The sequence below is a fragment of the Struthio camelus genome, chromosome 11, assembly GCF_040807025.1.
Source record: "Struthio camelus isolate bStrCam1 chromosome 11, bStrCam1.hap1, whole genome shotgun sequence".
NCBI classification, from domain to species: domain Eukaryota; kingdom Metazoa; phylum Chordata; class Aves; order Struthioniformes; family Struthionidae; genus Struthio; species Struthio camelus.
Window position 1 is genome coordinate 25395760 of NC_090952.1, and position 20863 is coordinate 25416622.

At 55.8% G+C, this 20863-nt stretch overlaps 2 protein-coding genes across 7 annotated transcripts in view; one reads left to right on the forward strand and one right to left on the reverse strand.

Annotated features, from left to right (window-relative positions):
- HTR2C (5-hydroxytryptamine receptor 2C) overlaps nucleotides 1-5817 on the reverse strand; it is a 358087-nt gene extending 352270 nt beyond the window's left edge. The window contains exon 1 of the mRNA XM_068957108.1: nucleotides 5745-5817. The gene's annotated coding sequence lies outside the window, so the exon portion shown is untranslated. The remainder of the gene's footprint in view (nucleotides 1-5744) is intronic.
- GDPD2 (glycerophosphodiester phosphodiesterase domain containing 2) lies at nucleotides 57-20567 on the forward strand. Of its 6 annotated transcripts, none has more exons than XM_068957103.1 (16): nucleotides 57-401; nucleotides 11574-11723; nucleotides 12682-12785; nucleotides 12859-12952; nucleotides 13214-13273; nucleotides 13725-13823; nucleotides 14206-14299; nucleotides 14763-14908; nucleotides 15422-15504; nucleotides 16019-16169; nucleotides 16746-16961; nucleotides 17828-17979; nucleotides 18353-18500; nucleotides 18761-18843; nucleotides 19288-19316; nucleotides 19638-20567. In XM_068957103.1, exons 2-16 carry the CDS (start codon nucleotides 11610-11612, stop codon nucleotides 19688-19690), a joined length of 1626 nt encoding a protein of 541 aa, XP_068813204.1. In that variant the 5' UTR covers nucleotides 57-401; nucleotides 11574-11609; the 3' UTR covers nucleotides 19691-20567. The 6 variants fall into 6 exon arrangements, with proteins under 6 accessions (XP_068813204.1, XP_068813206.1, XP_068813203.1 ...); XM_068957105.1 differs by lacking the exon at nucleotides 57-401 and adding an exon at nucleotides 2931-2987; XM_068957102.1 differs by lacking the exon at nucleotides 57-401 and adding an exon at nucleotides 8495-8690.
- Nucleotides 20568-20863: the final 296 nt, after the last annotated feature.

Sequence of the window (20863 nt, forward strand, 5' to 3'; positions counted from 1 at the left end):
AGTTGTACGATAGCTAATGCAACAAGGCACAGTTCTGTGAGGGTAGCTCCAAGCATAATGACAATATAAATACCCAAGCCATGAACTTATCAGGAAGAGTGGTATTTTTTCATTCCAGTATCCATTTCATCCATTGAAGGGTACTCTTAGAATACACTCCTAAGATCTTTTCCTGGTGTGCTGCCTTTCTTCCTTCTGTGCTGGAGATAAGGACTGCAGGCAGCAAATCCTCACATATCAGCACCACCCTGAAGTTGTCAAGAAGGCAGCAGACCGACTTCAAGAACATGGTAAATACTAAACCTGCTGTACACATCTACTTCCAGTAAACCATGGACTAGCTCAGTTCAGCCAGACAAGAAGAGAATTCCTTCTGAGCGCTCAGACACCTTCTTATAAAGGTAAGTCCCACAAATAGATTTCAGATCTCTAAAAACATTTATCTAGTGAGCACTAAGGGATGCTTAGAAGTTCTTAACAAATATCAGTGCATGCCTGCTGCAACATAGCAGACAGAAGAATTAGAAGTCTGTTTTTACTTCATGCATATTATGTTGTCATGTTCTGGCCACCAAATCACAAACACTTGGTTTAAGAGCAAAACTTAAGAATAACTTGTAACAAATGTATAAAAATGAATTAAGATCTTATCATACGTATGTTGTGGGGGAAAGCAAGCAGCACTTTTCAACTGCATGAGCTTTGCATTTGACTGAAATAAGAAAGCTGGCGGAAAAAGGATTAGAGTGTGGCAACCACCATTCAGGGGATGCAAGAGTAGAACAATGGCTTTAGCTGTTTGGAAATCACTGAGAAGCTCATCAGATCCACGTGGATCCATGGTAAGCCATCAATTAATACCAGCAAAAAACAGTTAGACAAATGAATACCTAACAGACAGCAAGCCAATAACCTAGAGGCTAGTGAAATTTCAGAAAGGTGAAAGAACCCCTTGAAGGAAGATGAAAATAAATTGCTTATAAACCTCCAATCTTTTGAAGTAGTTCAGCAAAACAGCCTTTGATAATAAAACTCAATCTAGGTAGGAGTTAAGCCTTATATTCTTATCTATATACCTTACCTGTCTGAATCCATTGCATTAATCTCAGATATATGCACATGATGTTGTGAGCACCATTGCCTCCAGAGTTACTATTTTCTAGTCTGAGAAACATCTAAATTTGTTATGTTCCTTTAGTACCTCAAAAGTAGAGCAACATAGAAGCACAAACTTTTTATTTTAGCATTATTTCCTATTAACAATTAAAGCTATAGAGGCTCAGCTAGAACAAGCTTGCAGATAAGCTGAGAGTTGATAAGTTTAGAAGAAAGGATCATATCCACGCCTACTTGAAAATCTTTTCCCAAGCAGCTAAGAATGCACCTCCAAGAGATAGCCCATATGTACACAGCTTTCAGATACTATAGTGCAAGCCATTTAATATGTTAATACATTTCCACAGTATGTTCTCGTTGCTCACTGAAGTGAGCATTACCTATTTTAAGGGTTCAAACCCACTCAGGCACTTCAAGCAGACTGCAAAGAAGCTCTGATTTTGGCTAGTATTTACCTGTGCAAGCTTCAGGATGTAGCCCTAATTTGCTAGAGCCAGTCATTTGCAGCAGGTCCCTCAGGTAAGGCCAAAGCTCTATCGTGGAATGGATTTTGGCAGCCTACACTTCTTCCACATTTTGACGTTCCACCTTAGAGTTGAGCTTCTCTTTAACAGCTAATAGTCACCAAAATGGTTGTACCTTTCTCCTTTGTCTGCTCATCACATGCTCTAACTTTTTCTAGCACCATAGTGAGCTCAAGTTTTCTGTTTTCAGGTAGCTAATAACAAGAATATGAGCAGTTTTCTGCTGGTTTAACTCCGAAACAGATGACTGTAGCATCAGATAAGCATTAAAGCCAGCACAGCAGAAGCCAGGAAAGAGGAAGAGCCCCAAACTACACCTTCCAGCAGCACCTCTTTACTAGATTAGCTCATCCACAGAGCCAAGCCTCACCACGTTGTCAGCCACTCCATCTAAACAACCAGGAAGCAGCATCTCTTGCAGCTGGGGTGCTAGAGAAGAAGACCTCAGTAGGTGAAGCTTACAAAAAAGGCCATATTTGCACCTTCCTGTCTTCAGGGACAAACTAAAAGTCTTCCCTCACAAGTATCCGAAGTCTAAAAAACATTCACCTTACTACTGCATAAATACCTTCTGCAGTCTAAGAGATATTTCCCCCCCCCCCCCCAACAAAGTACAAATAGCTTGGTCTTAAACACAGAATAAGAAAAACCACACAAGGCTAGACAACAAGCCCCAGAGATACTGATTGCAAAGTAGACCTAAGACAATGCAAAGGGAAAAAAAACAAATACAGACCACTAGCTAGAAATCCCCCACAACCCTTTGCTCTAGCTAAAGGCTCAGAAGCAATTATGCATAGAAGTTATCAAAACAGAGCATTATAGGAACTCACAGTAGGTATCTGTAATGGCTAAGCAGGGAAACACAGACAGAACTAAAGCATCTCACTACTACTGAAATCTTTTTCAGTCATACTAAAGAATCAAGTGGAACTTTTATTGAACTAAAGATATTTACTATTGATAAAGCCTTAAATAAGTATAAGAAATGGAGTAAGCCATAAGGGAACAGGGCCAGGAAAAAATTCTTACAGGGAAGAAAGGAAACCTAACAAAACTATCACATACCTTTCAAAAAAAAAAAAATCTTCAAAAAAACTATTAAATTCTAACTGCTGACATACCTGCCCAGTAGTCTCTCTACAGGACAGCTATACCCCTAGCCACCTAAGGAAACACAAACACCACCTACCCTACCACATTAGTCACCCCTCCCTAGCAAGGGCCTTTTATATAAACCTACCCTCAGCAGAGCAATCTGGAGGCTGGTTGTATAAATTTGGCAATGGCAAGCAGCTGCTGCTTATATACAGTAGGGATTTTGAAACAAGAAGCTGCTTCTGTCTGGTAAGTGTGTTACAGTTTGGGGTGGGGGGGTGGTCTTGGTTTCTAATAATTAAGCTAGCAGATTATGCTAGCTATTAAACATAGGATGTAAAAAAAGCTGTATTGGTAAGAAAGTTGCTCTTATAGAATTGTTTAATACAATTGAATAGCCTCTCTGAAGAGGAAAAGAAGTACTTCAATAGTTTCATAAAGCTTTCTAATAATGAAAACTTTTAAAGTGCTAGGAGAAAAAATGCAGTACCTCCACAAGTTTGCTGGGAGTGTTACTGACAACAGTACATCATGGCTCTCAGAAGTATCACCCGTCCTCAAGAAACCTATCTGAGAATAAGGAAATGATAGCAAATTAGAAGTATAAGTCTTTGTAGTCTTTTCTTAGAATTATGAAGTAGAGAGGATTGTATCCCATCAGTGATAGCAGGGGACCAGAAGTAGTATTCCTAGAATAAGAACTGACTTGAAGCATTATCTGTGCTGATATTTACTAAATACAGAACTTTTAGCACTGTAAGTTAGGTGCTCAGATGCTGGGAATGTATCCTAAAGAGCGCTTGCTACAGCTTGACACTTAAGTTTTATTTTGTCAAGTGCCTTTTAAGCCAGGCTTTTGACATGAACACTGATCCTGAATTTTATTCTATCTAGAATGCTGTTAGCTCCTCAGTGATGTTATAATGAAGTTTGTGGTTTAACAGTAAAATCAGTGAGCTGTAACTAATTCATGTAAGGCTTCTGAAACAGTAATGAGAAAAGAAAGGTAGCTTTAACAACAAATAGATTTTGTGTTCTATAGTGTGTCTTAAAATAGTGACCTTACAGTCAGTTTTATACCCTAGAAAGGAAGAAGTGTGATTCTACAGTAACTGTAACTCTGAGCAGAAATAAGAGATGTGCCATGAATAAGCACTTCACTGCAAGGAATTTTCTCCTGTGCCAAAATAATAAGTTTTAAAAGTTAGAAATCAACTAAAAAAGGCTAAATACAAAAGTTAATGTAGCAAAACTAAGATAAGTGGCAGATAGATCTCCATGCTTATGGAGAAGGAAAGTACTATATTCTCCTTGGAAGACACCAACACCAGCCAAGAGGTAGCACAGACCACCATACTGCTCTGAATATATGCTTTAAAGTAGAGCAACTGAAGCTGTGTAGAGTATCAGTATTGCCTTATTCAGAAAGTTATGCCTACAGTGTAAACCTCTAATAAGGTTAATTATGTATATGAAGGAAAGAGACTAGAACAACAGTTCCACTATAATTAAACCAATCGGAGTCCTTTGTACATAACCTTAAACTATATATTTTTAGATCACTAATTACAAAAGAGTATACCTTCTATCATATTTTAAATATAATACTTAGTATTTTGGCTTCAGTTAAGTGTGCAACTATAAGGCAATTAAGAAATGGCAAATGATAAACATCTTCAAATTCTGAACTAGTTTAAGTTCAAAAAACGAAAAAGCTTCATCTGAAGGAAAACAATTATTTCAGCCCTGTAATGCATTAGTGAACTACAGCAAATAAATCTTATTGAATAGATGTCCGTAACAGAAATATCAGAATCTTATAACTACTGTTTTGTAAACTATGCAAGACTTGCCCATTGGAATCCCTTTTTGCAGGCAGCCACAGAGATGTCTTATGTGTCTTAATTAGTATAGCTTTTAGATACATCATGATACTGTTCCCTAAAAGACACTTTGTTCAATGCATGCATACTGCATGCTTACTGAATGGATTCCCTTCTGCTTTTCTACTGTACTCTTTTAACAGTCTGTTCTACAGACATTAATAAATATATCTCCATAAGCCCTTGAAGCAAGATTCCCACAAAAACAGTGGGGATAAATGCACTAACATAGTGCCCAAACTGAGATTTCCTGTTACTACACAGCATGCGCTCCTAACGCTATTTAGCATTTGATCCTCAAAGCTCATATCATTCATCTCAATTACAACAATGAATGATTAGCCCTTCTGAAAATCAGCCCCATACTGCTCTCAAGTGCTTTGAAAGTGCAACTATAGGGACCACCTGTGAAAAGTTTGGGTTAAGTGACTTGCCTGATGTCACACAAACTCAGTGCCAGGAGCTGGAACAAATACAGTTCTCCAGAGAGGTTTTTCTCATCCTTAACCATAACATCATCACAATCTGCATTCCAGAAGCCATTTATTACATAGCTTCTGCAACAAAACACAGGTGTCTGAGTTTGTTCACCACAAACTTTTTAGTTCATAATAGGCTTGTGGCCTTTAGGAAAAGTAGTCTTATCACTGAGACTAGCACCATGATGCATATATCCCCTAAGTAGGCATTTTACTTATTTTTTTTTAAATGTGTCTATGCACAAAAAGTAGCCAAGTTCTGTATTACTGATGCCTATACAGATTATCAGCAGGCAGGGGTTTTTAGATTCATGTTGGAGATGTCTTCCCCTTGGCCTATTACCTTATGCAAGTCTGTTACTGGATGGGGTGGAAGCACACTTTGCCACTGGCTCTCAGTTTAAAGTGCTGTCAGCAGCACAAGAGTGAGGCATTGGACTTTTGTGGTCCACTTCAAGTTGAGGGGGTGTGAGATAATGGTTAGACACCTGTGTTCCTTTCCCTTTTCATCTCAGCTCTCCAGTCCCTTGGGAGGTTAAACGAAGAGATAATGCCTAAAATGTTCAAACTTAAAAGCTGTATTTCTTGTAGATTAGAAGCAGTATAGTGAAAAACGGAAGTGTATAATGGAAATAGTGGCTTACGGTTTTTGTGAACATTGGTTTATGACCTGGTCCAGTTGACAAGTTAGAACGGTGCGTAACATAAATCCATAAAGTCACTTCAATATGCAAAAAACCTGCTTTGGTCTCCATGTTAGCAAACCTAGAAAGATAAGTATAAACTTCAGCTGAATTGTAACACACCAACATAAAAGATCCTGCTCACTTACACCATTCCCCTGTGCATGTGTTTAAAACATTACTAGAATTAGAAGAACACTCGGGTATAAATAGATGTGACTCTGTTCACAAGCAAAAGCAGGGCACAAACCCCGCTCGTGGCAGCGCTGCACCTCACGTTGTGCATGAGCCGCCTCATCTAGCGCTAACAGGGACATTACTAATTTTCTGCCTTCCCCTTCCTCCCAGCTAATTGTGGCACTCTGGATCTTGCGGCGAGCCGGTCGTAGAGCTAAGCTAGCTTAACCGTGCGTTTTGCTTGTTAGTGTGGTCTGCTGGACTCCGAACGGGCTCGGGGAGATGGGACGAGCCCCGCAGCTGGCGGAGGGGCTGCGACACCCCGACAGGCTCAGCCACGGTGAAGTATCACTGAGGGGCAGCTGCCAGGGATTTCCCCCAGAAGCAAGGGCCAGAATCTGGCCTGCATCATCCCCCTCCGCCCCGGCCTGACACGGAGGTCGCCGTGGGCAGTCGCGGCGGGACTGCCCAAGGCAGCTCCTACCCTCCCAGAGCCGCTTTGCCCCTCAGCTACGCAAAGGCCTAAAACAGGGATAAAAACCAAACGTTGGATAAACCAAATGGGGACAAAGCCAACCGAACCGTTGGCTTTTTACACCATCCGAAGAGTGTGAGGCAGTGCCTGGCGAGGGCCGCGGTCTCGGGCAGAGCGTCGGGGCCCGGCGACCGCCGTCCCGGGGCGAGCTGCGCACGGGACCACCCCCCCCCCCCCCCCGGCCCCGGAACCGGCGGCAGCGCGGGCCGAGCGCGCCCGCTGCTGGCGGCGGCCCGCGCCAGGACTCAAAATGGGCTCTCGCCCCTCACAGGCGGCTACTCCCTCACTCAAGATGGCGGCCGTCTCCACTTAAGTGAGGGGGGAAGGAGGAGGGTTGCCCCAATAAAAAATGGCCGCCGCCTCCCCCGTTTTCGCACAGCGCTGAAGCCGCGCGCCCATAGCAAAGATGGCTGACGCCCGGCGCCCATGAGGAAACTGCCTCGAGTGTAGGGAAAGGGAGCGGCGGCAGGTCCGCTCCCGCAGCCCTTTCCCCGCCGAGCCCCGCAGGGTGGGACCGCGGCTGGGCCGGGCCGGGTTGGGCTAGGCCGTACCGAGCCATCCCGCCCCTCGGCCGCTTCAGAACGGGAGCGCTGCCCGGGAGTGACGGGCTGAGCGACCATAGAGTTGGACGCCGGCGAGAGCGGCCTTTTGTGCGGAGGGCGGGGCCGTGGCGCTGGCGGGACCTGCCCGGGGCCCTCCCGTGGGCAGAGGCGGCCATTGCCCCGGCGGGGGGAGCCCCGGGGCGCAGCGGGGCCCTGGCGCCTCGCCCGGGGAAGGTCCGGCGCCGCAGCCGCGTTGTACTGCAGGCCGGCTGCGTCGGTGGCCGAGTGGGCACCTTTCCCCTAGGCTCCTTCCTAAACCTCCCCCCCCCCCCCCCGCCCTCAAATCCCAGCCCTCTTCCGAACCAAAACCTCAAGTCGTTTTGCTCATGCTCAGTTTTATTTATTTATGTTCCCCCCGAGCTGCCCAGGCTTGCTTTTTGGCTTAAATGAGCCTTCACCCCTTCCCCCTCACCTCCCTCCTTCATCTGTTCAGAGACTGCCGCCCCGTCCCCGGTATTTAAATATCTTCAGTCTCCCGCCTGTAAAACGGGCTCCTCTCTCCCTCGCGGGCCGGGAAGGAGTTCAGCCCGGCGAACGGGCCGCGTGGCCCGCTTCAGGCGACGTTTGCCCACCGGCTCGCTGCGGCAGCCAGGGCTGGGAGCCCTCGCGAAAACCAGCCGGATACGTGGACCGTGAGGCGCGTCCTGCCGCTAGCTGCTCAGAGCTGACTACGTTTGGGGCTGCCTCTGCCCCCTGACACCGGTCCTCACGGTGGTTTTTCCCTTGCGGTGATGCTCCGGCCCCAGGTGGTGAGAACGGAAAGGTCCGAGTGCCCCCTGCGTCCTGGCTCGCCGCAGGCTGCGCCGCACCGCCAGCGAGCTGGGGAGGAGGAGGGAGTTGCCCTGGCCATCTGCGGAGGGCATCAGACCACTGGCTCGGAGCCTCCTTTCATCTCAGCAAAGTTTGGACGCTCCGACGCGTTTCCCTTGTCTAAAGCAGTCTCCCAGACAACGTCTTGCTTTTACCGCGGTGCCTCTTTGCTTTTCCCTTCAAACGTGCCCTGGTGGGTGAGCGACAGCCTGAGCGGCTGCGGTGGCCTGGGACGTGTCCTGGGCTCTGCCCGCGAGGAAGAAAAAGCTCTTTGGCAGAAGGGCTCCACGCAGCCTCTTGCTTTAGGGCCTGGCGGTGCGAGAATCCTGCCTCCATCCGCCTTTCCCGCTCCCGGAGCCTTAATTTGGAGCGTGGGCTGCCTGCAGGCTCCTCTGTGCCCTGGCTCGTGACGACCCCCCTGGGCCCCTTCCCTGCTTTCGGAGCTGCTGCAAAGAGGAGGCTGCGTCCGCCTACCCGCCCGTCCCCCCCCCCCCCCCCGCCCCGAGCGCCGGGGTGGACCCGGGGCGGCGGGCGTCCCGGGGCGCACCCTGACCCCCCAGCCCTGCCCGCTGCGGGCAGCCCGCCTCTGCCGGCCTGTGCAGACCTGCAGGCGGCATCAGCAGCCCTGCCGGGCCACAAACACACCCAGCAGGGTGTGAGCAGGCGGCGGAGGAGCCGAGCGGGGCTCTGCCGCTCAAGGACGCCCGGCTGAGAGCTCGGCCCCGGCGCTCACCTGGCGTGCCGGCGTCCCAGCTGCGGGACCCAGACGTCTGCAGCGAGCAGGTATTTCCTCCGTTTGGCTGGCCGCCCTTGCTGTGGCAGCCCGGGCCTGGGGAACGCTGCCCTGCACTGCCATGGGAAGGGCTGAGAGCGCCGCAGGAGAGCGGCAAAAGGGGCTGAATTATCCCCCCGCCTTGCTCTGCATGCAGCTGGGGGGGAGAGGGGCCGGCTGTGCTGCTCCCACCCTGCCCCAGGAGAGAGGGGACAGCGAGCCCAGGGCTGGCTGCGCGGGGGCAGGAGGCTGGGAGAGGGACATCTATGCTGGGACGTGCTGGTCTTATCTCTGCGGGGTCACCCTGCGCCCGCGCTGACCTGGGAGCTCTGCCCTCCCCTCCGCGGGGTGAAGGGGCAGTGCTGGGTGCCAGCTCCCGCTGCCCTGATCTGCGGACATCCCGGCTCAGCCCCGTTCAGCAGGTGAGCGGGTTTCACCTAGCCCTGCGACCAGCGTGGGCCCGTGGCCACTTGGTCATCCTGCGCCAGCGCTGCTGGGGCACCGAGGTCCCTGCCAGGCTGTGAGCACGCACGCTGCTGCAGCAGCAGGTATGGGACCCCTGCAAGCTCCCCGTGCCGGGGCTTGGGGTGTGCTGTGGGGGTTGTTCAGTAGGAGCTCCTTCAGGAGAGCTCCCGACAGACACCCCCCCCCCCCAGCACCTTGCTGTGTGTTTTTTCCCCTCCAAGCCATAGAGGAAGCTGAGCAGGGTCTGCAGCCTACGCAGCCCAGCTCTGCTTGGGACCTGTGCCCGCCGCAGGGGGTTTGCATGGCAGCTGCTGGTATCGCTGCTGCATTCGAGCTCTGAGCCAGGGGAGCAAGGTGGTGTTTTCCCTTTGCACCCCCTGAGGTGGCACAGCACCCTCTGGAGAGCACCCAGGGTGGGGGGGACATGTGTGACGGGCCCCTGCTGCGCCTCTGGCAGGCTCCGGTACGTGGCAACAGCAGCCGCTGGAGCCTGGCCGCCTGCCAGCACGGGGCTCGCGGCGCAGGCCGGGCTCAGCTGCGGAGCAGTGAAAGCGATGCTGAAGCCTGGTTGGTGCCCGCAGTCCCTCCCACCGTACTTTGTACCCTGCGTGGGAGCCAGCCGGCCTAGTGGCAGGATTTCTCTGAGCGGCTGCTGGCACCGGCGCTTGCCCTGCACCAGCAGCTAGATGGGGACGGGGGGCAAGTCCCAGGGGATGCCGGCCGAGCCCGCTGCTGCCCGGGGGAAGTGGTGCGTCTTCTCCCGACGACAGCGCGGGTGCGAACCTGCACCTGGAGCCCCCAGGACTGGGCAGCCGTAAGGGAATCTGCCTGGTCCTGCGGCTTCCTGCCCTTGCGTTAAGGCCAGCTCGTCGGTGCGGTTGGTGAGCAGAGCACAGCTCTCGCCTGCTCCCTGGACGGTGGCGAGGGCAGCGGATGTGGGCACCGTGCCCAGCATCCCCTGGCTGTGCCTGCCAGTGGCATCCTGGAGCCCTCAGCCTTGGCCAGGGCACGCTGGAGAACTGCCAAGCCAGCGGCCGAGGCCGGGGCTGTCGTTCCCCTTTGCCTGGGTGCTCACTGGGCTGAGGCTTGCCTGTGGTTGCTTGGGAAGATCCCTTTCTGTAGCTCCTGGAAAAGCCACCTTGGCCACCTGCACCCACGCTCCAGAGGCCAACATGCTGGTGGTATTTGGGAGCGAGGTCTCATTCTGGAGTGCTGCAGTGGTGCTGGTCACAGGGGGAGGCTTGGCTGAGCTTGCCTGTAGCCAGGGCACAGCAGAGCCTTTCCGACCCACCAGCCACCAGCATGTCTGGTATCACGCAGGGGGACAGGTGCTTGCATCACCACGTTGGGATGGGATGGGAACCTGCTAGACATGCTTGTGCCACTACCTTAGGCAGGATGTGGCTCTGGTGGCCAGCGCTGGGAGGATGTGGTCTTCTGGGTCTCACATCCAGCTCTGGAGTGGGATGGTTGCAGAGAAACGTGAGCCTGGGTCAAGGTGCAGGAGCAGTGACGCTGTTGCTTGGGGTTGGAGGAGAGGGCTGTGGGGTGCCTGGGGCTGTGGAGAGGTTGGGGTGATGAGGGGAGCCGTTCTGCAGTGGGGCAGGTGGGGATGGATGTGGGGTTTCTGGGGGAGGATAGAGGGAGATGCTGTCTGGGGTTCCTTGCTCCCTCCAGCTGAGCACAGGAGCCTCAGCACCTGAGCAAAGCCTCCTCGCTCTGCTCTCCTCTGCAGCGCAGCGCGTGGGGGCCCAGCCTGGGCTCCCGCAGCGCCGGCTGTCGCGGTAGCAACCGTCCCGACCTGTCCGCCGACCGGAGCCGGTCCCAGCCTCTGGACAGGGTCGAAGCAGGCATTTCCCCGGGCTAGAGCTGCTGCAGGGACCAGCAACCCGTGCTGAGCCCCTCGGCCACAGCTCCTGCAGGCCCCCTCGGGGACCCCTGGCCGGGAAAGCTCGCTGGCGGGCTGCCAGGACGGCCCCGCGTCACCAGGGACCCGGGCTCAGGAAGGAGGCCGGGGAGTTTGCAGGGTTGGGAATGCACCCCGGCTGCGTGGTTGGAGCCGCAGGCTGCGCTGGGGGCCGCGCGGCTCTTGCAGGGGCGCGCGGCGAGCGTGGCAGCGTACCGAGCGCCCCGGCACGGGAGCAGGCCCTGCTCCCTGCCAGCTCCGGGCTTGCTCTGGCTCGCTGCGCAAAGGGTCCCGGGGCAGCCCGCCGAACAGGTCCGGCTGCAGCACGGGCTCCCCGTTGCCGGGCTCTGCACCGCGCCTGGGGCCGACAGCCCCGCTGTGGCTCGGGGCTCCGGGGCCACCGCTTGCCGCGGTGCCTAGCTGAGGGCCCCAGCACCCTGCAGCGCCCCGTCCCCATAGGGCTGGGGGGCTTAGCGTGCATTTGGGGGCTTCTATACTGATGTACTTTGTGCCTCCCCTGCAGGGCGCTTATCACCCCGGCCGGGGACAGCGCTGCGCCATGGCAGAACTGCCCAGCTGCTGCCGTCCCTGCACCACCTGCCTGCTCTGCCTCTACAGCTGCCGATGGATCAGCGCCAAGAAAGAGAAGAGGAAGGGCCTGAGAACCACCAAGGTGATGCCAGAGAGGGTGCTGAGCACCAGCCAGGATGGGGAAGGGCTCCAGCGCGAGGGTGCGTCCCGGCCGTCCCCTGCCCACGCGTCCGCAGCAGGGCTTACGCGTGCCTGGAGCGCAGCGCTGCAGCTCCCCGCAGGCAGGTCCCAGGGCGCAGCGTCCCTGGCGAGGCACGTGGGAGGCACGGTTCCTGGCCTGGATGCGGCCTCTGCCAAAGCAGGTGCTGGCAGGGGTGTCCCCGGTAGTTTGTAACCTCGGAGGGGTGAGGCCCTGGGATTCTCTGAGGTCTCCGACTCCCATGGGAGCGGCTGTGCCGCTGCTTGTCCCGTCTTGCCTGGAATGCGAGAGCTGGTGCTGGCTGCCGGGTGCCCTGCTCAGCACCTGCAACACCCTTTGCCACCCCACGCATGCAGGGCTGGGGGCTGGAAGACCCCGAAGCCAGGCCTGGCTCAGGCTAGGCAGGCAGGAGCTGTCTGCAGGCTCACCTCCATCATACCAGCTCTGAGTCACTGCACACCTCTCTGCCCAGACCCTCCAGTCAGACTGGTCCACCCTTAGCCCACAGAACACCCAGATAACTGGAAACAGCAACTGGCTTCCTGCCCACAGCCTGCTCCCGGGGTACGGCATGGGCAAGGAGGCAGTTCCAGCCACAGGGTCTGTCCTGCGCAGCTGCTGCTCGGGCTGCTCCCCAGCCTGCCACTGGCACCTTTTTGCAGGAGATGTTGGTCCGTCTTCCTGCGTGGTGGGTCCAACCAAGAGAGCTCTCCTGGAGCATCGGCAGAGCTCAGCAGTTCCTGCTGTACAGGGCAGCTCAGCTGCTTGGACCTGCAAGGCCGGCGTCTGCTGCAGCGTGGGTCTTGCTGCAGGCTGGGTGTTCGCCGGGGGTCTCGGTCACCCGGGTCACAGCTGGGTGCCCAGCAGGTGTGTGCATAGCTGACACCTCTCTGGCTTTCAGTGCGACTGCAGCTGGTTCCTCTTCCTCTTCTGCGTCTTCCTCTTCACACTGGTGTGGCTGTACTTCGCCATGGTCATCCTCAATGATTTCCACAACTTCAATGAGTGAGTAGCACCCCGTATCCAGCCCTGCTCCCCATGTCTCCCTTACCCCTCTGATCATCCCCTTTGCTTGCAGGTTCATCTACAAACACAAGAAGCTGTGGCTCGACTGGTCCCTGGTCCTGCTCATAGCAACAGCAGTGCTGATCACCTACTCGGCTGTGCTGCTGGTGAGCCCTGCTGATCCCGCCTGGGCTGGCAGGGGTGTGGAGCAGCACTGAGCACGAGCTGGCCTCCGTGCCCTGTGCAGAGACAGCAGAGCCAGCAGCGTCCAACCTGCTGGAGCTGCGCCAGCCAGGCCTGAGCGTGGCCTTGGATCCCGCCTGTGACAAGAGGGCTACAGCTCCCATGGGAGGACTGGGTCCTGTGCCCTCGGAGGGCTGAGGTGTGGGGTGCAGCCCAGCTCTGACCTCTCCTTGTTCTTCCTGCAGGTCCTTGCTTTGTGCTTGCAGCTCTGCGGACAGCCCTTGAAGCTGCACTGGGTGCACAAGGTGAGAGGCTGGGGGTGCAGGGAGGTGCTGCCTGCCCTGGCTGTGAGTGCAGCGGGCATGCGCTTGTAGCTCCAGTGCTTCCGTCTCTCCTGCTGCACCCTGTTCCTTGGCAGCCTCCAGGGATCCTGCTCCTCGTGCGTTGGGAAGCTGAGGCCAGCCTGCTGGGACTGTGCATGGGTTCAATGTGTCCCTGCTGAGCTGCGCTGCAGCTGCTGGTCCCCTGGCCACGTGGCTCTGTGATGGGCATCTTCTTGCTCAATGCGTGTGGTAGAGTTTGACTGCAAAACACAGTGGGGGAAATTGGGTCTTGGGACTGCAGGGAGCTCAGGAGGGGGGGCTCAGGGGGCCAGGAGTCTGCCTGCCCTGTAAGGAGAGCTGGCTGCAGTCAGTGCCCAGCTGGCCTGCAGGTTGCCCTTACGTACCCCTAACTGCCTTGTGCCCTGCCCCACAGAGCCTGCTGATCTTAACCACCCTCGTGGTGGCTGCAGCCTTCACAGGGCTGGGAATAAAGTGGGCGGAAGAGTGGAGAAGTGCACGCATCTCCCTGCAGGTGAGTCACCTCGATACCAGAGACTCTCCCGCTGTACCTATCACCTGGCCTGTGGGGACAAGACGCGGGGTGGTGACTGGGACCCTGTCATGGCTAACTCCTTACCCCAGCTCGGACTGTCTGGCTTCTGCTGCCTGGCCAGGCAAGGTGCCCCTCTGGCCCTTGCAGTCCTGCCTGGGGCTGCTGCAGTTGGGGTGAGAAGCAGTGGCTGGACTGGAGCGGGGAGCCTGTTCAGCCCCTCCTGGGATCCCGTCCTTCCCTCCCTGACACTGTGGCTCTTCCACTGATGCTTGCCGCAGTGATGCCTCCCTGGTCACGGAGGATGTGGATAGTGGGGATGGGGTCGGGCTGGCGCTGGCTGATGCTGCCTTTGCCTCCCCAGGCAACGGGTCCCTTCCTGCACATTGGCATCGTGGGGGGAATGACGCTCCTTGCCTGGCCGCTGGCCAGCTTCATCTACCGCAGCTGCAGCACAGGTACCCCACAAGGTCTCCACCCCCACCCCCACACTGGGTACCCAGGTTCCTGCCACCCAGCCTAGAGGCGCTGGCAGTACCGGGGCGGTGGTGTGCAGAGAGGCTGGGTGCAGTGGGAACAGGTCTCAGGGCTCACAGCCCGGCAGTAATGACATTGCACCTGCTCTTACTTGTCGTTCCTCATACCTAGCTCTTGCTGCTAGGTTTCAGCCCTGACTGCTTTGCAGCTGAAAGAGGTGTGCAGATGGCACACTGAGTCCTGCTGAAGCCCTGGGGTGGGGTGCAAGGACATGCAGTGGGCCAAGAAAGGATCTGCAGTGCTCTTGAGGCAGGGGATGCAATGCCTGATATAGGGCTGCCCACAGGTTAATGCCAGGGGAAGCAGCCCTGGCTTATTCCTAATGATCTGCAGAATGCTTCCCCTGTGCCTCACCCCCTCTTGCTTCTCCATGTCTGCCCGCAGGTCTCAAGGTGTTTCTGCTGCTCGTCTACTGTGCAGTGATGATTGCTCTGTATCTGGCTCCCCTGGCGATTACCTCCCCCTGCCTCATGGAGGAGAACCAGCTGCCCCCCAAGCCAGCCCTGGTGGGCCACCGAGGGGCCCCCATGGTGAGTGACCGGCACCTGCAGCATCCTGGCAGAGCGGTCGGGGTGGAGGAAGGCCAGCTGCTCAGCCAGCACAGGCCAGGCTGTCCCTGGCTGTGGGGCACTGGCACCAGATCCTTCCTGGTGCACGCTTGGCCAAACCCCTGGCCAGCCCAGCAGAGAGGGGTCCCCACACCAGCCTGGCCAGCAGTGGGCTGGAGGACGTGAGGATTAGGAGGTTGGGCACAGCAGCCCTCAGGGCTGAGCTCTGCCGAACTCAAGAGCACGTGGTTCCTGCAGGAAGCCTGGTTGCACAGAGAGGGCTGGGAAGCAGGGGCTAGACGTGCTGTGGCTGTCTGCACCCAGCCCTGCCAGCCTTCCTCAATCCCGCACCGTACCAGGGTCACCCTAGTCTCATTGTGGGTGCCCTAGGGCCCAGCCAAGATGTTGGGTGCTGTCTGCAGCTAGGTGGGATTAGTGCCTGCCTCCTGCCCCTTCCAGCCTGTGCCCTCTGCACTGACACCACTACCTTTCCAGCTGGCGCCCGAGAACACCCTCATGTCGCTGCACAAGGCGGTGGGCTGTGATGTGCAAGTCTTTGAGACAGACGTCATGGTGAGGTAAAGGGGCAGCAGGGACTCGGAGGGAAAGGGTGCATGTATCCGGGGACATCACTTACTCATGGGGACAAGTTGGAAAGAGAGCCTGCATTTGGAGACAGCCCTGCTCGCAGGGCTCTTCCATTCCCACCTTTCCTGTATGGGTCTGACTAGAATCCGGTGCCGTAGTGACCTGGGAGAGGTGTTGGGTTTCTCCCCTCTCCATCCATGTTACCCTCCAGTGCATTAGGAGGGAGGCACTGGAAAGGGAAGGACGCTACTGCCAGAGCAGACTCTGGGCAGTAACTCATCTCTTGCAATCCCGCAAGTATTGCAGTGAGCAAATAACCGCTTGCTTTATGGCTTAGTCTCTAAGTGCTCTGTGCTTTCTAGACACTCAAGCCTTTGTGCAAAGGTCCAGAAGTAGGCATGGGGGGAGCACCCTCCTCAAGATACTAGGGCCTAGAGTGGCTATGGCAGGGTTAGGAAACAAGCAACCTGCAACAGAGATGCTGGGTCTCTGCTTCTTTGGCAGTGCTGATGGGGTCCCGTTCCTCATGCATGACGAGAAACTCACCAGGACCACCAACGTGCAGGCTGTGTTCCCCGAGAGGGCCTCGCTCAACAGCACTGCCTTCAACTGGACAGACCTGCAGCAGCTGGATGCTGGCAGCTGGTTCCTGGAGGTCAGGGAGCCCCTGAGGTGGCTGGTCAGGGATGGATGCGTTTGTGGGTGAAGTGGAAGCCCTGCCCTGGGGAATGTTCCCTCTGCAGCGCTGGTCTTGGCAGACACCTGGGCAAGGTGCAGAAACGCTTCCACGCCTGCACGAATCCCTTGGGTATGGTTACACCCCAAAGCTGGCTGCTGCAGCTGGGGTTTGTTCTGACTCCTCGGCTGAGTCACGGAGGAGGCAGGTTTGAGGGGAGATGTCTCATGCATTCAGCCAGAGTTTGCTCTGAGCACAGCCTGCCTGGGCTTGGAAGGAGGCTGTGGCAACTCTGTTCACAAAAGGTGACTAATGAACTGCTGAGCTGCTCTGAATGCCCACAGGTGCTGGGGCTGCTTGAACAGCGCTGTTAGTGGGGAGAAGGGGAGATGTGCCCTGTAGATGTGCAGGGGAAGGATCTCCGTGCCTCTCTGCACTGGAAAATGTGTGGAGAGTCCAGTGTGGGAGACTGGAGAGCCGGGGTCAGGCTCCAGTTTGGAAACTGGGAGCTTGCAAACTCTGCCTGTGATGGCTGACTCTCCCTCACTCTTGCAGCGGAGGCCCTTTCCCACTGTGCAGAGTCTTTCTGTTGGTGACCGCAACCAGGCGAGTAAGCAGAAGATCCCATCCCTGGAACAGGTGCTGGAAGCAGCCAAGCAGAGCAATATCTCCATCATGTTTGACCTCCGGCCTGAGAATCACACCGATTACCAGAGCTTTGTCAATGCCACACTGGACACAATCTTGCAGTCAGGCATCCCGTTACAGCAGGTAAGCTGGCCACTGGCCTGCCACTGCTGGGCCCTGCTGCCACCTTCTGAGCATCCCTGTTACCCTAAATACCCCTCTCATACATGCTCCCTGTGGGGCACTCTGTCACACAAGAGATCCTGGAACAGCTATTAGCCAGTCTTGGACTCTGCGGCTTTGCAGCATCTCCTGGATCATGGGGGTCTGTAGCCAGAAGTTGCCTGTAGTTCAGGGTTAATGCCTAAAGCTTCAGACTCCTCCAAATACTCTGGTTCCCTAGGCTTAACACCCTGATGTGTAAACAGTGACTCAGAATAGGGAGGGTGAGAACAGTGCTACTGAGAGCAGGAAAACAATGCTGAGGTTTCCACCTCCCGCATTGTGCCACACTTGACTCTTGCTACAGCTTCCTGCATTTCCTTTGCACTTCATCCAACCTCTGCAGCATGAGACACGTGGTGCCCTGAGGGAATGAGTTAGCACCCAAAGTACTTTCCCTCTTGGATCTTTGGGAATCGCAGGCAGGAGGGGATATTGCAAAGGTGTGTGCCCTACTGCTGATCCAAGGTGTGTTCTAGCTGCAGAACTGGAGGCAGATAGATGCTCTGATAGATCCGCGTAAGGATCCTGAAAGGACGTAACTGTCCTACTGCAACTTTCTTAGGCTGGAACTGCTTTTGCCCCTAAGAGAGGTCTGTTGTGTTTATGTCCTGGCTGGGACAAGTCCTTAGACTGTCCTGTCTGAGATCCTCATGGAAGAGCTGAGCAGACACATGGAGAGGGGGTAGCAAGCAGCTATCTGAGCAGGCATGTACCTGGACCTGCAAGGAAACATCTGGGCCAGAACAAACCTCTGATGGATAGTCTGTTCTCTGGCTCTTGCGTAGATCCTCTGGCTGCCAGATGGGTTCAGGGAACAGGTCAAGCAGCAAGTCCCAGGCGTTCAGCAAGTTTATGGCCGGAAGAGACTCCGGAATGAGAAGGAGCCACTGCTGCATGTTAATCTGCCCTACCAAGACATGAGCTCTGAGGAGATCAGGTGAGAGAGCACTGTGTCTAGGAGCCTGGGAGCAGTGGACAGTGAGGCCTGGGCACTGTCCCCGCTCTGTCCTAGTGTCCAGCAGAGGTGAGCAGCCAAGGCATGAGCACTGATAGAGTGTGGGGAAGAGCAAGGGATAGGCTACAGCCTAGTGGACAAGCATGCCTCGTCGGGCAGGGCTGGTGCAAGGGATGGAGCTGGCCGCAGTCCTTAGCGTTGCCAGCAAATCTGCCCTGGGTCTGGCTCTCCAGCAGCTGCTCCACGTAGCTGCAAGAGCTGGATCGCATCCCAGACATACAGGCCTCTGCTGCTGCAAGCTAAGTGTGCTGGCACCCTGCTGTCTGCTGCTCTGACCGCAACTGTCCCTCTGCAGGCAGTACCGTCGGGACAACGTTTCCGTCAACTTGTACGTGGTAAACCAGCCCTGGCTCTTTTCTGTGCTGTGGTGTGCTGGGGTGAGCTCTGTCACGACCAACGCTTGCCAGGTGCTGAAGGAGATGAAGCACCCCATCTGGCTGCTCGTAAGTGAAACCTCAATCCTTCACAGGCCTTGCAATGTTACTCTGGCTTGTCACAGTCCTGTACCCAGGCAGTTGTGGGTCTCCTTCTGCAGTGGCCCTTGGTAGCTCTCCGGAGGGTGGGTTTTGCTCAGCACTGAGCGGGGAGGCGTTGGCATGGGAATGTGTGGCCCTGCACAGGGCAGCTGGCAGAGCAGGCTGGGTTGTGCCACCGGCACACTAGACCCTGGCTAGTGTTCATCGCCTGTCTTGTTGCCCTGCAGCCCAGCAGCACATACCTCATGATCTGGATTGTTGCAGACTGTGTCTCCTTCCTTATGATCCTCTGGGCCTTCCTCCTGGTGAAGTAAGTTTGATGTCTTCACCTCTCCTGGGGCAGATCTGTTAGGGGAGGCTGCAGTGTGCCCTGGTGTTTGGTGTGCACCCAGACCTAGTGGTACCAGCTGCTGCTGCCCATCTCTGGACTCAGATCCTACGAGTCCTCTCCTGTCCAACTGTTAAGTGAGGTAGGAGTATATGAAGGGAGCTTTTATCACAAGGCTGCAGCTAAAAATCTGGTCTGAGCCCTCCTCAAGCTGCTGGATGCCTTAGGCTGCACTCACTAGCTTGCTCTGCACCCCACGACTCGATGCGTTGGGGTTGGAGGATGCTGGGCTGTGACCCATTGCTCCCTCACCAGTGCCACTAGGTACTGAGAGCAGCTTCTCGGGGGGGCTAGGTGTCCTGTAGGGGCCCAGGGCTGGCGGGGAGCGGACTGACCTGCTAACATTGATCCTATTCCATCTCCTAGGAAATGCTCCAAGAGAAGACAGCCAGCAGGTAACAACACATGGACGTGAGCTGCCCCCTGCCTGCAGAGCCAGCTCTGCTAGGCTGTGCCTGCAGTGCTCTCCCCGCCCCACTGGCAGGCAGCTTTCTCCTGCGGAACAGGACAGAGCTGTTTGGGATGGCTGGGAGAGGGAAGGGAATCCCAGCCCAGGGAGCTCCTGTCGAGCCCTTAGCAAACATCCCTGTGGGACAGCGCTGGGGAATCCCACGCTCCCCCGGCCTCCTCAGACCTGCTTTTCAGGCTGCTCCGCCTGCCGCAGCGGGAGAGCGGCTGCCTGCAATGACTGTATTCTCTCTCTCTGCTCTCCCCAGAGTCTGAGACAGACGTGCTGCTCACGAAGATTAACAGCCTGATGCAAGAGTGACCCCTCGGGCCTGCATCAGCCGTGGGGATGGGCAGCTGGAGACATGCCCAGCTCGAGTGGGGAGTGCTCTTCTGGCCAGCTTCAAGGCTCCTTTCCTTTGCAGACTCCTTCTGAGCTTCCAGTTCCTCATAGCCCTCCTGGTTCCTAGCGCAGTGCAGAAGTGGCCTGGAGCTGGGCTCCTTGTTCCCTCTAGCAGAGTTGGGACAGTGCCCATGCAGGGATTTCCTGGTGCTGGCTTGTGCCCGGGGGTTTGAGCATTTGTTCAGCAGTGCTGGGGCCAGAACCTCAGCCCTGGGGTGCTGCTTTGAAGGCTAGTGGGGATTTTAGTCCCTGTGTTGTGCAGGGGTATGGCAGTCTCTGCCTGTCACCAGCAGCTGTGCAGCCAGTTCCTGGGGAGGTGATGACCTCTTCACCAGGAAACATTTAATGTGCTGCTGCCCAGGGGCTTGGACTGCTCTGTGGCATGGGGAATAGGAAGGGAGCTGCAAGGGAAGGGGCTTTTTAGAAGACAAATAGGGATGGAGAGGGAGCAGAGCCCCTCCAAACGTAGTGCTGGGCACAGGAGTCCTGCTCTTACTGCTGGCTTCATGCTTGTAGGTCAGGGTGCCAGCACCCAACCCAGCTGGTGGAAGAGGGAGCTGGGGCTGTGTTTGGAGAGAGTCTGTCCTGGGGCAGAAAGCATGTCTTGGGGCACATCCCTGGCTGGGCCACGGTCACGCTCCTGCCGCTGCTGGGGCACAAGGGAAGGGAGCAGTGTTGCGCTCTGGCACTTTGCGGCAGGGCCTCGCACTCGGAGAGGGCAGTCCGTTTTACTCGTTCCTTGCTATTTATGTCAATAAATCAACCGAGACGTAGACAGACCCCCCAAAGGGCTGAGTTTGGGATAACAGTTCCCTCCTCCGCTTCCAGCTCCCGGGCACCCCCTTCCCTGCGGCGCACGCAGCCGCCGAGCCGGACCGGAGGGGCAGGCGGGGGCCTGGCCCAGCGCTGTCGGTACCGGAACCGCTCCAGCGGCGGGGATGCGCGGCGTGTCCGTGCCATCTAGTGCCGGCGCGGGGAAGCGGCGGGGGCCGGGAGCCCTGCGCAGCGGGGAGCCGCCGCGGGCCGGGCGGGGTGCGGGGCCGGGGTCGGTGCGCCCCGGCGGGGGGGCGGCGGCGGGAGGCGGGCGGCGGC